Source organism: Ictidomys tridecemlineatus, chromosome 1, assembly GCF_052094955.1.
Source record: "Ictidomys tridecemlineatus isolate mIctTri1 chromosome 1, mIctTri1.hap1, whole genome shotgun sequence".
Classification (NCBI taxonomy): Eukaryota; Metazoa; Chordata; class Mammalia; order Rodentia; family Sciuridae; genus Ictidomys; species Ictidomys tridecemlineatus.
Genome location: NC_135477.1, coordinates 161389457 through 161404832, shown reverse-complemented (window position 1 = coordinate 161404832; position 15376 = coordinate 161389457). Strand labels below are relative to the sequence as shown.

Below are 15376 nucleotides of genomic sequence, written 5' to 3'. Positions count from 1 at the left end.
GGGACCGCTGCTCGCGCGCTCAAGTGGTTCTGCGACTGCGTACTAGCCACGCGGGCTGCAGTTGCGGCTGCGGCAAGGGCGCGGAAGTAGCGAATGCACCTCCTGCAAGGAGACACACCCGGGTCGTTTTCCCTTCGTTCTTTCTTGTTTGCCGCGGAGTGGAGCTATTGGCTTAAGGCTTTCATTTGCTTATAGACCCTTGTAGGAAAAAATGGACGCTGTGATTAAAAAGATTTGACTATGTGCTGGCTGAGACATCTTAACACTTCCTTTCTCAACTACTTAAATTAAGGTCTTGACTAGAGCAATGAAGTCCATTTTGCATCAAGTTGTTTCTTTCCCTAGCAGTGGCTCTCAACTTTGCGCATTAAAGTCACTTGGAGATGTTATTTATTTATTGGCAGTGGGGATTTTTTGGTATCCATCTCTGGCACACGCTTGTGATCCCAGCGACTCAGGAGGCTGAGACAGAAGGATCACAAGTTGGAAGCCAGCCTCAGCAATTTCAAAAATAAAAAGTTCAAAATAAAAAGTAAGGTCTGGGATTACAACTCAGTGATAGAATGCTTATCTAGCATGCTTAAAGCCCTGGGTTCAATCCCCTATATCACACAAGCACACACAAGAATGGATAAATACTCTTAATAAAATAAATAATTTAAAAAGGCAGGAGATGTAGCTTAGCGATAGAGCATCTCTGGGTTCAATCCCCAGTGCCCCAAAACAAAAGAAAACAAGTTAGTAAAATCATTCGGGAAGCTTTTAAAATTCTCTGTGAACCTGGCAATACACCAGACCAATTAAATGCAAATCTCTGAGGATAAGACCCAGAGATCAGTGTTTGTAACCGCCCTTGGCTGCTCTCCAAAGATTCCCGCCTCCCCTCCCCAACAGTCATCAACAAAGTGTAAAACACCTCACCTTAAAGGAACAAAGCCTTCCTTAATCCCACCTCCCCATTCCATATCTTGGCTCCTTTTTAAAAAAGTGTTCTTTGCACATTGTTTCCACTTTCTCAGCTTTCACTTTTTAGTCCATTTCTCGCTTATCAAGGGTACTTTTTGGTACTAACAATTCTAGTTATCATACTAGATCCCCTGGCATCATTTGCTACTGTTGACCATTCCCTCCTTTCAGCAGTGGATTTCACTCTATTACTTCTCTGCTGCCATTTTCTCCTTCCTTAGTGAGCTTCAGTTCCATACTTCTCAGTGGTTTCTGTTCTTGGCCTCCTTTTTAGATAACACAATCTCCATTGTCCATATTCAGAAAACTATAACTATACCTCCTGAATTGCCCTGTATGATTACACTTAACCACTTTGTTTTGGCAAAATTATTCCTAGTGGTTCCCTTTAATCTTAAAAGTGCCCCTTAGGGGCTGGGGATGTGGCTCAAGCGGTAGGCCTGGCATACATTCCCCAGGTTCGATCCTCAGCATCACATACAAAGAAAGATGTTGTGTGCGCCAAATACTAAAAAATAAATATTAAAATTCTCTCCCTCTCTCTCACTCTCTCTTAAAAAAAAAAGTGCCCCTTAACCTCTATTATCAAAGACATTACTGTGACAATTGATGGAATCTAAATAATGCCTATAAATGAGACAATAGTTTTGAAATCATGTTAATATCCTTTGTTTTTTTTTTTTAGAGAGAGTGAGAGAGACAGAGAGAGAATTTTTAAAAATATTTTTTAGTTTTCAGCGGGCACAACATCTTTGTTTGTATGTGGTGCTGAGGATTGAACCTGGGCCAAACGCGTGCACCTGGGCCGCACACATGCCAGGTGAGCACGCTACCGCTTGAGCCACATCCTCAGCCCCTCACGTTAATATCTTTTTTAACGACAGCAAAATTTTCAAAATCATTTGGTCTGAAGTGGGGTCCTCTAAGTTAGGTTTCTAACATGTTCCTAGGAAACGTGATTGCTGCTGAACCTGGAACCACACTTTGACGACCACCAGTATAAAGGAATGTTTTATAGGAAAACATCCTCTGACATATTTAGAAGTATAGGAGTATCATGTCTGCAATCTACTCTCAAACAGTTCAGAGGAAAAAAAAATCGAGAAGGATAAGTAATCACAGTAAAATGTTAACATTTGGAGAATCTTTTTTAAAAAATTTTTTTTAGTTGTCATTGGACCTTTATTTTATTTATTTATATGCAGTGCTGAGAATTGAACCTAGGCAACATGCTAGGCAAGTACTCTACCACTGAGCCACAGCCCCAGCATTTAGAGAATCTTAGTGAAAGGCATATATAAATTCTGTATTTTTCTGGCAACTTTTCGTTAAGTCTAAAATTGTCAAAAAAAAAAAAAAAAAGAGAGAGAGAGAGAGAGAGAAAGAAAGAAAGAAAGAAAAAAAAAAAAAAAGAAAGTGCTATTTTAGCCCCAGCTACTAAGGAGACTGAGGCAGGAGGATCCCTTGAGCCCAGGAGCTTGGAGCCGGGGAGGGCAACATAGTGAGGCCCTGTCTCAAGAGATAAAATGTGTCTATTTTAGGGGCTGGAGATGTGGCTCAAGCGATAACGCTTGCCTGGCATGCATGCAGCCTGGGTTCGATCCTCAGCACCACATACAAAGATGTTGTGTCCGCCGAAAACTAAAAAATAAAATATTAAAATTCTCTCTCTCTCTCTCTCTCTTTAAAAAAAAAAGAAAGAAAAGGTGTCTATTTTAGATAATAAATAATACAGACAACTTCCACATCTTCTAAAGGCTGTATCATCTATAAAGCAATCACTTAGGTACTTGTCTCCTAACCTGCCTCTCCCCTTAATTCCATACTAGCCAAAAGATGTAAATTATTTCTTACTCATCACCTCCACTTACTGTCTATAAGGCCCTTAAAATATAGTTTTACTCTGTTCACAACAAACCAAAACCTCCTCCTATTATATTCAATATCCATGATAGCATTCACCCAGCTGCTCAAGTTGAAATTATTCTCAAATCTTCTGTGGCATTTTCAACAGATATCATGAACCTAATTCTCACTTCCTCTATCCCCACTATTCTAATCCAATATCATGCCTGGCCTGGAGTCCTTGGAGGGACTTCTAGTTGGAAAGACTCTCTGCTTTCATGGTCATCAGTTTGCCACACAGTACCCAAAGTGATCTTTGCCAAATATAAATCATGATGTCACTCTTTTGCTGGTAATATTCCAGGGCATTCCATCACAGAATAATATTCAAATCCTGGCAGCTTCTCCTATCTCATCTCCTCCTATTGCAACCTGATGAATTGGTCTCACTGAATGAGGATGAGGTAGGTGGAATCTCACCATATCCTAATCCCTGGGGCCTATGAATACGTTACCTTACCTTACATGGAAAAGGGATTTTACAGATTGATTAAGGATCCCAAGGTAGGGAGATTTCTGGATTATTCACGGGGATCCAGTGTAATCACAGGGCCCTTTGTGAGTGAAAGAAAGAGATTCCATCACAGGAGTGAGAGAGAGAGATGTGATATCAGAAGCAGGGTGGAGATTTGAAGATGTTCTGCTGTTGGCTTTAATGATGGAAAGAGCCATCACAAGTGGCCTGGAAGTCATAAGTCAAACTGGATTCTACTCAGCTAAAGTGAAATTGTCAAAAGGGCTGCATTCTTTGAAGACTCTACAAGTGATTCAACTCTCTTACCTTTTCCACCTTCGAGAGACCACCTGCACTTTTGGTGTGTGGCCTCCTCCATCTTCAAAGTGAGAGCGGGAGTATCTTCAGGCCTCTTCCTGTCTCTTCTTCCCTTTTCTACTTTCAATAATCTTTATCCAAGGATCAAGAATTTGTGCTCCATTTGTGTACAAGTGTCAAAATGCATTCTACTGTCAAATTAAAAAATTTTTAAAAATCTTTTTTTTTCGTTAGGTACAACATACCATCCAAGATAATATTCCATCCCTAAATTCTTAATTTAATCATATCTGTAAAGCCCTTTTCATCACATAAGGTAATATAATCAAAGGTCCTGGACATATAATCTTTTGGAGGGCATTATCTCCCTACAACAAAGCTCTGTGAACTTATGTGATCTTGGAATTTCCTGTTTGGTTCTGGGCCATACACTTTCAGATGCAGACAAACACGGACGCTTTCCCTTAACAATCAGAAAGAGTTATTTCATTTGTGGAACAGTGAAAGGAACCACAAAGGTTTATATAAGAAAAAAGCACCCACAGATTGAACTGATTTTGGCATTATAGGAACTAAATTTTCAAATATCAGAAGATGATCAAGCATGGTGGTGCAGGCCTGTAATCCCAACAGCTGGGGAGGCTGAGACACGGTATTATAAATTCAAGACCAGCCTTAGCAATTTAGTGAGGCCCCAAGCATCTAGTGAGACCCTGTCTCAAAATAAAAAAGGTTGAGCCTGTTAAATTGAGGTGATTGTTAAATTAGCCCTGGGATAAACCCCCAGTACTCCCTCCACCTTCACCAAAATCAGCAGATGTGGGATTTTGATTGGCTGAATACAGGACCCTAGTCAGCCAGAGATTACCACAATAAATTACAAATTTTCAATAAATTGGGCTATGATTTTAAAGGGGAAATTTTTTTTAAAAAAAGCATCTTTTAATCATTGTCACCATTCAGAAGGCACTACAATACAATGTCTTAAGATCAACTAATTTATTGTGTCCTGGATTCAATACAATATCCAGTACATTGGTTTAATTGCTTGATTATGTCAAATGCTTTTCCACAAATCTAATGCACCTTAATATGTTTTTTTAAGCCAGGCATGGTGGCACACACATGTAATCCCAGCAACTCAGAAGGCTCATAAGTTGAAGGCCAGCCTCAGCAATTCAGTGAGGCCGGGAGCAACTTGGTCAGACCCTGTCTCAAAATAAAATATAAACAGGGCTGGGGATATAGTCAGTGGTAATGCTCTGTCGGGTTCAATCCCCAGTATAATAATAATAATGTAGACTATTATCTATTATTCTCATGACTTGCAGTATATTGAAATGCAGACAATAGAGAGGAAAGGGGGCCTTGAGTTCCATTACTCCAAATCTTTCATTCTTTATAAAAAGTCAATTGTACCTAGAAATTAATCTGAAAGTTTGTGGGGGTAGAGAAGGTGAACAACTCTTATGACATAGGAACAAGGTTGAGATTTTTCTTACTGCTTGCAAATTCCTAAAGTAAACTGTACTTAAAAGTGCTTCTGTTATGATTCTGTTAATAAGTTACCCATTTCCTCCTCTAGCAAAACAAGTAGGGCAAATTAAGTAGGTAGGATATAAAAGGTATGGATAGTCTTTGTAATCAGGCTTAGCAGATTTGTATCTCAGGCCTCCATTTAATAGCCACGTGAACTTCAGCAAGTAACTCACTTCACCTTCTTGGAAAGAATGAAAGAATATCAGTTTTTAAAAATCAGCGTTCCAACCAGTGCCCAGTGTAGTTGTTAACGCTTGATTGTTACTGATGCATGTTTCTAAAGAGACTGTCCCAACCAGGAAACGCTAAAATACAAGATATTCAAAACGTAACCAAAGCCCGAAAGAAAAGATAACCACCCAAGACGGAAGTGATTCTGCCCCTAATAAAGATGCCTTCCAGGTGATTTCCTTTTTCCTCTGGCCAGTAATTGGGCTCCAGTACTTCTCGCGGTTTTACAGTTGTAAATTGGCAAATGCCTCTCCCTGGTTCTTCCGAGGAAGGCGGGGCTACGGAGATGCTGCGTGATGATTGGTTGTGGCGCGCTAGGAACTTGGCCACCGGGAGTTGGACGTCAACGCCAGGCCTTGATTGGTTGAGCGGGGCGACTCGACCGCTTGAGTGGTGGCCGCCACCGCGAAGAGAGCCATGGGTCAGGCGGCCAAGGTGACAGGGCCTGGGGAGGGAGTGGGTGCGGTGCCGATGGTAAGAGTAATAAGTTCGTGGCCGTGGCCTTGCGAAGGTTGTTTGGAGTTTCTGGAGGCTGGGGTTCGGGACCCTTTCTGGAGGATGATGACCAACACTGAAGGGCAGTCGTGGGTTCATGCAGGTGCCGAGAAGGGAGGGAGAAGTCATTACGGTTCTTAGTTCTTTGTGCTAACGGGCACTGAGTGTTATGTGTGATAAAAGCACGCCACTTGAGTTCTGAGTAACTGAGGGACCAATTTCAGGTCTCTGAGAAGTACAGGAGATGTTAAACACAATCCGGAGTTAAAACCATGCAATGATGTGGAATGTTTATTCAGATGATCAGAAGGTGTACAGAAGTGTAGGAACCAAAGGAAACTGAGCCCCGGCAGAATTATTTGCAAAGGTAATATTTAGCGATAAATAGCAGAAATTGTGAGACCCAAGTTCTCAAAGTTTGGGATGTGCTGGACCCATCTGCATTACTCTCTAAAGACCTGGTCTCAGATTGTTTTCTCGTTGAGCCCATGCCCATTTCTTACCGATGCCCAATTCTTGACTTTAAATATCAACATTGTGGCCCATTAGGACTTGCAGTTGTCACTGGCCAAAACAGGCACAGAAAGGAAGAAATGCTATGCTACAATACTTTGAGGAAAAACAGTGTGTTTATGGTTGGTCAATAATAGGGAGCCACAAAGCGGTCCTCCTGTTCTATTGAACTTTCAATACACTTTAATGTTAAGTCACAACAATAGAAGCAAAATTGTTCTGCCTGAGTTTCCTGAATAGCTGGGACTAAAAGCTTGTGCCAGGTCTAGTTTACCTCTCCGCACTTTCTGAAATTCCTTGCAACATGTCTTCTACTACTCTTGCAATATTAAATTTCCAGGTTTCTATGATGGCATCTGTGTGAGTGTGTGTGTGCTGAGATTGAACCCAGGGCCTCACAGTGTCAAGCATATGCTATATACTATGATTCCTTTAAAATCCATATTTTTGCCAACAGTCTCTTCAGGGCTATCAAAACTTTTACTACCAAGCACTTCAGAATTCTTCCTTCCTGTACACAGTGTTCAATTAGAAAGCTACTTGCACATTTTTGGGTACTTGTTACAGCAGCATCCCATTTCCCAGTACCAAAATCTGTATTTGTCTCCTACATTTGTCTTAATAAAGTACAGGTTAACATCCCTAATACCAACATTTGTAATCTGAAATGCTCTGAACTATAAAACTTGTTGAGCATCAATGTGATTCTTAAAAAGTTTCAGATTTTTGGAGCATTTTGGATTTCAGATTTTCAGATTAGGGGTGCTGATCCAATAATTTTATGCAAATATTCCAAAATTTTGAGAAACCTCAAAATCTGGAAAATTTCTGGTCCCAAACATTTTGGCTAAGGACACTCAACCTGCCATAAACAGTGTGGCTTAGAACAACAGAAATTTATTGTCTCACAGTAACAGAGGCTAGAAATCCATGGTCAAGATGTCAGCAAGGCCACACTTCCTCTGAAACACTGTGCGGTGTCTTTCCTTGCTTTTTCTTAGCTTCCAATGGTGGTTCTGTGCCTTGCTGTTGTATCATTCCAGTTTCTATCTTGGTCTTCACCAGGCTCTCTTTCCTCTGTGTGTTTATAATTCGTGTGGTATTTTCCCCACATTGGAGTCTCATTGGAGTAGGTCACCCTAGTGACCTCATCTTAACTTGATTACATCTTGCAAAAGGTTTATTTCCTAGTAAAGTCACATTTACAGGTGTCTGGGATTAGGACTTCAACTTCTTTTGGGAGTATGCACAACTCAAAGCATAGTAGTATGGATATTCCACATTTTGTTTATTCGTGAGGTTGTAGACATTTAGGTTGTTTCTACTTTTTGACTATTATGAATAATGCTGCTGTGAACATTAGTGTAAATGTTTTCATTTTTCTTGGGTATATATCTAGTAATAGAATTGTAATCGAATTATTGGATTGTGAGATGACTCTGTTTTAACTTTTTAAGCAACTGCTAAACTTTTCCAGAGCAGCTGTATTTTTTTTTCATTTTCACCAACAATATATAAGAATTTTGTATTTTCCATATCCTTGCTAACACTTGTTATTGACTTTGTTTTACTATTGCTATTCTACTGGGATGTGGTAACATCTTATTGTGGTTTAGATTTGGATTTTCCAGAAGGGAAAGAATGTTGAATATCTTTCATAGCTCATTGGACGTTTGTGCATCTTTTTTCGGAGAAATGTCTACTCAAATCCTTTGCATATTTTAAAAATTAGGGTTATAAGTGTTCTTTTGATATTCTGGGTATTAAGCCCTTATCAGTTCTAGGATTTACAGATATTTTCTACCATTCTGTGGGTTTTTTTCTTTTTTATGTTTCTTTGAGATAGGGTCTCACTCTGTCGCTTGGACTGAACTCATAGTTGGCAGTCTGCCTCAACCTCCCAAGTTCTTCTTGTACCTGGCTGGTTTTTGTTTGGTACTAGAATCTAAACCCAGTTGTGCTTTACCACTGAGCTAGAGCCCCAGACCATTTTTTTTTTTTTTTTGAGACAGGGTCTCAAAACTAAAAGTTTCTAAGGCTGACCCAAAACTTGGGATCTCCTGCCTCAGCCTCCTGGGTTGCTGGGATTACAAGTGTGTGCCATAGTACCTAACTTTTTTTCTTTTTTGATAGTGTCTTTTCCCTTTCCTTTTTTAAAATAAAATTTTATAAAGATGATAAATATGTAAAGTTTAAGAAGTAAAATTCAAAACCAGTAGACACCTATTTTCTTCTACTTATTCCCAATTCTTGCTTCCCAGAGATCAGTGCTTTTTAATCATTTTAATCATCTGGGATTTACTTCATATTTCTAAATAACATGTTTAAACTGCTATTCATTGGTTTCTTTCTCTTTTGAGATGTTTTTTATTGACATTTAGCCATAGAAGATGAGGACTAGTCTCACTCTCATACGTTGTCTTCAAAATGTATAATTTTTGAAGAAACAGTTTTCACCTTTGATATTATTCCTATTATTATTGAGTGTAATTATTAACTTTTTCCAAGATTTGAAAACATTTTCTTGTCTTCTCATAGTGATATTATTTAGATGTTATATGCCATTCTTATTTTCTAATACTTAATTATTTATTTATTTTAATTTTTTTTTAGGTGTAGGTGGATACAACACAATGCCTTTAATTTTTTTTATTTTTTATTTTAGAGATAATTTTTTTAATATTTATTTTTTTAAAGTTTTTGGTGGGCATAACATCTTAATTTTATTTTATTTTATTTTTTGAGAGAGAGAATTTTTTAATATTTATTTTTTAGTTTTCAGTGGACACAACATCTTTATTTTATTTTTTTTTATATGGTACTGATGAGATGGAACCCAGCGCCCTGCGCTCATGCGTGCTACCGCTTGAGCCACATCTCCAGCCTATGCCTTTATTTTTATGTGGTGCTGAGGATTGAACCCAGGTCCCGCCTGTGCTAGGTTAATGCTCTACCGCTGAGCCACAATCCCAGCCCTTCTAATACTTTAAATGTGAATTGTTTTTTCCCTTAGATTTTATTTTTAGCATTTCACTGATATGCAACTGTGAGTTTTGTGTTTTACACTTGGTGGAACCCTTCTGTCTAGTGACTTGTGTCCTTACTTGATTATCGCCCTTTTCCCTTTTTACTTCCATTTCTTTCTTGTTGGTGTCCCTGCTGATATTACTCTTAGGTCTTTAGATTACTCTCTTAATTTTCTTATTTTCTCTCCTCAATTTCTTTCTTTATTTCCTTTTTTTTTTGTTGTTGAGGATTGAACCCAGGGCCTTGTGCATGAGAGATAAGCACTCTACCAACTGAGCTCTATCCCAGCTCCTTCTTTTTTTCTTTTTTTTTTTTTTAAAAAAGATACTTATTATAACTTTTTTTTTTTTAGTTGTTGATGGACTTTATTTTATTCATTTATTTATATGTGGTGCTGAGATTGAATCCAGTGCCTCACACACGTGAGGCAAATGCTCTACCACTGAGCCATAACACCAGCCCTCTCTCCTCAATTCTGTCTCTGGATTTTTGTTTTATGTTCTGAGCAGATTTTCTCAACCTAATTTTTGCTTTCATAAAGTTGATATCCAAGAGATTTTTGGAGTTTTCTGCTCCCAATTTTCCTGGTTCTTTTTCTTTTTTTATTTTCTTTTGTTGTTGTTGTTATTGTTATCTGCCTTTGATATTACCAGTTTTCTAATGCATGTAAAACCCTTAATATGGTGTCAGGCATGCAGTATGTTCAGTGTTAGATTATCTGGAGAACAGATTGGAGGAAAGGAGGCAATGATGGTAGAGTGATATACCTTTGTAAGTCATCTAAGAAAGAGATAAGGAAGGTCTGAACTAGTTTTAGGATGGGGGATATTAAAACGTTTAGGGAGGTATTCCTAAAGTTCTACATGAAGAGTAGAATAGATTTAAAGGATGACCTTAACATTTTTGGCTTGAAGCTCAGTGGTCTCAAAAACTAAAATTGAGAACATGGGCTGGGGATATAGCTCAATGGTGAGGCTCTGAGTTTGCTCCTCAGCACCACATAAATAAATAAGTAAATAATAAAAACAAGATTGAGAGGACAGGGAAGAAGTGCAACATTGAGTACCATTTTGGACTTGAGAAATGAGAGGTGACCTCAGCTTATCAAAAAAAAAAAAAACAGCTTGATAGGGCTGGGGTTGTAGCTCAGTGTAGAGTGATTGCTTAGCATGTGTGAGGCATTAGGTTCGATCCTCAGCACAAGAAAGAAAGAAAGAAAGGAAGGAAGGAAGGAAGGAAGGAAGGAAGGAAGGAAGGAAGGAAGGAAGGAAGGAATTATGTTCATCTACAATTTAAAAAATAAAAAAATCTTGATAATCTTTAACAAAAATGCCAGGTTCTTTTCTTTCTTTTTTTTTTACACAAACTTTGAATATTCATAAGTCTCAGCATTTCACTCTGCCTTTGAGAAACTGCAGTTAAACTTGCCTAAATTATCTGAAACATTTTTTTTCTGGCTCTTTTCAGATATAATAAGTTCATGATTTTGTGTAAGTGAATGTATGATTTTAAGAGTAGATGAATGGGGCTGAGGATATAGCTCAATTGGTAGAGTGCTTACCTCCCATGCACAAGGCCCTGGGTTCAATCCCCAGCACCACAAAAACAAACAAACAAACAAGAGTAGATGAAAGTTTCAATATGTTAAGAAAGAGGTGAACAAATACATACTAAACTGGTAAAGTTGGTTAGCAGACTGATTTTTTAAAAATTTAAATTAATTTATTTATTCTAATTAGGTATGTATGACAGCAGAATGCATTTTGATTCAGTGTACACAATTGCAGCACAACTTTTCATTTCTTACAGTAGTGTCCCACCATATGTGCAGTCATACATGTATCTAGGGTAATGATAACCATATCATTCCACCACCCCACCCCCACCCTGCCTTCACACCTTTCCTCCTTCCCCTTTGCCCAATCAGTTCCTTCATTTTCCCCATTGCCGACCCCTGCAATTATGGATCAGCAAGCAGACTGATTTTTGACAGGATTATTATCTTTTTAACCTTTCTTTCTTTCTTTGATTCAGAGAACTTTCTCTTGGTAAATAAAGCTAAAACTTTTTTGTAAATAAAGCTAAAACTTTTGGTACTGAGGATTGAGCTTAGGGCCTATGCATGCTAAGAATACACTCTACCACTAAACTGCATCTCCAATCTATATATCTTTGTATATATCTGAATGCAAAGGGAATGTTATTATGGCAAACCATGATTTTTCATGAGTTATTTTGAAAAATAGTTTAAGAAACAAATAGAAAAGGAAGACTGTTAATTCTTGTAATACAACTATGGAAAATTGAAAGTTTTTCTTGTGAGGTCTGAATTCTTATTTTCTTAACAGGTTTTACAGCTCTTTAGAACATTGCACAGAACAAGACAACAAGTTTTTAAAAATGATCCTAGAGCATTAGAAGGTAAATATATTTTTTAACCCTCTGGAGCAAGTTCATTTTTTAGATGGCTGTTATTCTGTTCTGGAAATCCTGCCTGTTTGGTTAAGACCTGTCTACGGAATGACCTTTACTATCTCTCCTCTGAGATTATTTCCCTTTTGATTTTTTACTTCTTTTTCTCTCTTGTTGGTGTTCTTGTTAATATAACTGTTCTGGATTACTCTCTTAATTTTCTCCTCTTAATTTCTCTCTGGATTTTTATTCTACATTCTGGGCAGTTTTTCTTTCTTTCTTTCTTTCTTTTTTTAATTTTTTTTTTTTAGTTGTAGATGAACACAATACCTTTATTTTATTTATTTATTTTTTAATGTGGTGCCAGGGATCAAACCTGGTGCCTCATGCATGCTAGGTAAGCACTCTACTACTGAGCCACAACCCCGGTCCTTAACCAAATCTTTGATTTTACACATATATAGTTTAAAAAGATTTATTTACATTACTTTTTTTGGTACTACGGATTGAATCCAGGGCATTTAACTATTGAGCCACATCCCCAACCCTTTTATTTTTAATTTTATTTATTTATTTTAGTATCAAGGTTTGAACTCAGGGGTACTCGACCACTGGGCCACATCCCCAGTCTTATTTTGTATTTTATTTAGAGACAGGGTCTTACTGAGTTGCTAGTACCTCGCTTTTTGCTGAGGCTGGTTTTGAACTTGCAATACTCCTGTCTCAGCCTCCCAAGCCACTGGGATCACAGGCATGCGCCACCGCGCCTAGCTTATTTTTTATTTTGAGACAGGGTCTCACTAAGTTGCTTAGAGCCTCGCTAAGTTGCTGAGGCTAGCTTTGAACTTGTGATCCCTCTCCCTCAGCCTACTGAGTCACTGAGATTATAGGCATATGGCACTATGTCCTGCTTCTGTCATATTTCTTTGAGGAATATCTACTTAAAGAAAAAAATTAAATCAGGTTTTCAATAAAGAATCAGGAAATGGAAGGTCAGAATTTCAGTGTTCTCCATAACTTGCCTTATTTTCAGATCATTAAACCTGTTTCTCTCTCATCATATTTTCATGTTTTAGGACCAGGTACCATCATATTGTAAATACCAGTTTTAGTTAAGAAGTCATAGTAGTTGAGAAAGAAAACCAACTCAGATGATTCCAAGTTCAGCATCTCCCTGTTTTAAGCAGTTTCTATCTTATCTGGAAGTTATAGCTATAAGCTTTAAGTTCACTAATAGTCATAGTCAACTTCACTCCCAACTTCCTTAGGAGTTAAAAATTTTCTAATTAACCAGAAATAATTTTTTAAACATTAAGGTATATACATCATACGTACTTTATTATTATTACTTGGTACTGGGAATTGAACCCAGGGACACTTAACCACTGAGCCATATCCCTAGCCCCTTTTTGTACTTCCTTACAGACAGGGTCTCACTGAATTACTTAGGGCCTCAATAAGTTGCTGAGTCTGGCTTTGAACTCAAGATCCTCTTGCCTCCTGAACTGCTGGCATTATAGACAAGGCCACGGAATCCAGCTTCATCTGTACTTTAAACAAATTCCTAATTTAATTCTCATATCAGCTCTATAGGGTAGTAACTATTATAACTCCTACTTTTGCAAGGCAAAAACTAACAAAATGTGAAAAGATTTACCCCACATTATAAATGAAAAGAGGTAGAACTGGAATATAGTCTAAGTAATCTTGACTCCATAGCCCAGACTCTTAACCACCTTACATATAAAGATGTATCAAACACAGAAGGAAGGTTTTATGGCTAGTCCCTGTTAACGTGGTATATTTTTATTGCTTTAATTTTGGTGTTGGGGGGTACTAGAGCTTGAACTTGGGTGCTTTACCACTGAGCTGCATCACGAATCCTTTTTATTTTAAATTTTGAGACAAGGCCTTTCTATGTTGTCAAAGGTCTTGCTAAAATGCTGAGACTGGCCTCGAACTTGTAATCCTGCCTCACAAATTCCCAAGTTGTTGGGATGATGGCATGAGCCACTGTGCCCAGCTGCTTTAAAAGTTTTTTTCTTTTTTTTTTTTTTAAGAGAGAGTGGGGGGGGGGAGAGAGAGAGAGAGAGAATTTTTAATATTTATTTTTTAGTTCTCGGCGGACATACCATCTTTGTTGGTATGTGGTGCTGAGGATCGAACCTGGGCTGCACGCATGCCAGGTGAGCACGCTACCGCTTGAGCCACATCCCAGCCCTGCTTTAAAAGTTTTTAAGTGATAATCTTAGCAACCCTGGAGCCTGAGGCAAGAGAATTGCAAGTTCGAGGACAGCCTCGGCAATTTAATTGTCAGTGTATGTACATATATAGTTTAACACAGACTTTTGCTTTCTTGGAAAAACAAAAGACTTTTAATCAAAGTCCTTAGGTTTATAGAAAAAAAGCATGAAGCTGGGCTGGGCATCATGGGGAACACCCATAATCCCAGCTACTTAAAAGTTGAAGCAAGAGAATTACAAATTCAAGGCCAGTCTCAGCAACTTTGGGAGACTATGTCTCAAAATATCAAAATAAAAAATAAAAAGGGCATATAACTAAGTGGTAGAACTTAGTGGATTCAATCCTAAGTACCAAAACAAAACAGAAAAACACAAATCAGCAATCATTTGGATTTCTTAGAATCCAATAACTATAGAGTGAAAAGCAGGGAAAGTATTAGAGTGCTAAAAGTTTATTTATTTATTTTTTGTGGTGCTGGGGATTGAATCCAGGGCCTTGAGCATTAGAGGCAAGTGCTCTACCCACAGCTATACCCACAGCCCCTATTTATTTATTTAACAAATTTACCTGTCAAAACCTTTCCAAGAGATTTATTTAATATATTTCTCATGCTTTGTTTTACATGGGAACAAACTCTTTTTTTATACTATAGAAAGAGAAATGAATAATATAATGAATGACATGTAAATTGTTGAGGCAAGAATTCTAAATTCTAAAGCAAATAACTGAATATATTTTTTCTCTCTAGCAGCCAGAATAAAGATAAATGAAGAATTCAAAAGTAATAAAAGTGAAACTTCTCCTAAGAAAATAGAAGAGGTACAGTAATTGAGTTTTTCAAATTATAACAATGCTCTTTTTTTTAATTGGTGTATTTTAGTTGTATTGTACATAATGATAGGATTTGTTATTACATTTATATACCGGTACATACTATCATAATATAATTTGACCCATATATAATAAAGCTCTTATAAAATTTTGTTGGCAAAGAGGAAATGATGAAAATAGAGAGGATATATGAAGTCAAACCCATTACTTGATAAATAAAACCATCACAAATATAGATAACCTTCATTTGTTTGGTGTGGCTCATCTTCTCAAGATCATCTGCCTATACCCAAATGACACCAAGTTGCCCTGTGAAAAGAACATAGAAGTAGCCATGGTCAAACCAAGAGCAGCTGAACCAACAGAGAAACCCATGAAATTCTGTCTTCACCTAAGGCGAGTGACTGAAACTATGGAGAGTGTTGTAATAACTTGGAACTC

The 15376-nt window shown here is 37.7% G+C and overlaps 1 protein-coding gene across 3 annotated transcripts in view; it reads left to right on the top strand.

Moving 5' to 3' along the window:
* Nucleotides 1-5707: 5707 nt before the first annotated feature.
* Lyrm7 (LYR motif containing 7) overlaps nt 5708-15376 on the top strand; it is a 28622-nt gene continuing 18953 nt past the window's right edge. For 2 of the 3 annotated variants that reach the window (XM_005335801.5, XM_078051159.1), the window contains exons 1-3: nt 5708-5848; nt 11797-11869; nt 14853-14923. In XM_005335801.5, the coding sequence (XP_005335858.1) occupies nt 5831-5848; nt 11797-11869; nt 14853-14923 (162 nt within the window). In that variant the 5' untranslated portion in view covers nt 5708-5830. The remainder of the gene's footprint in view (nt 5849-11796; nt 11870-14852; nt 14924-15376) is intronic. The other variant, XM_013363106.4, reaches the window with a different exon arrangement.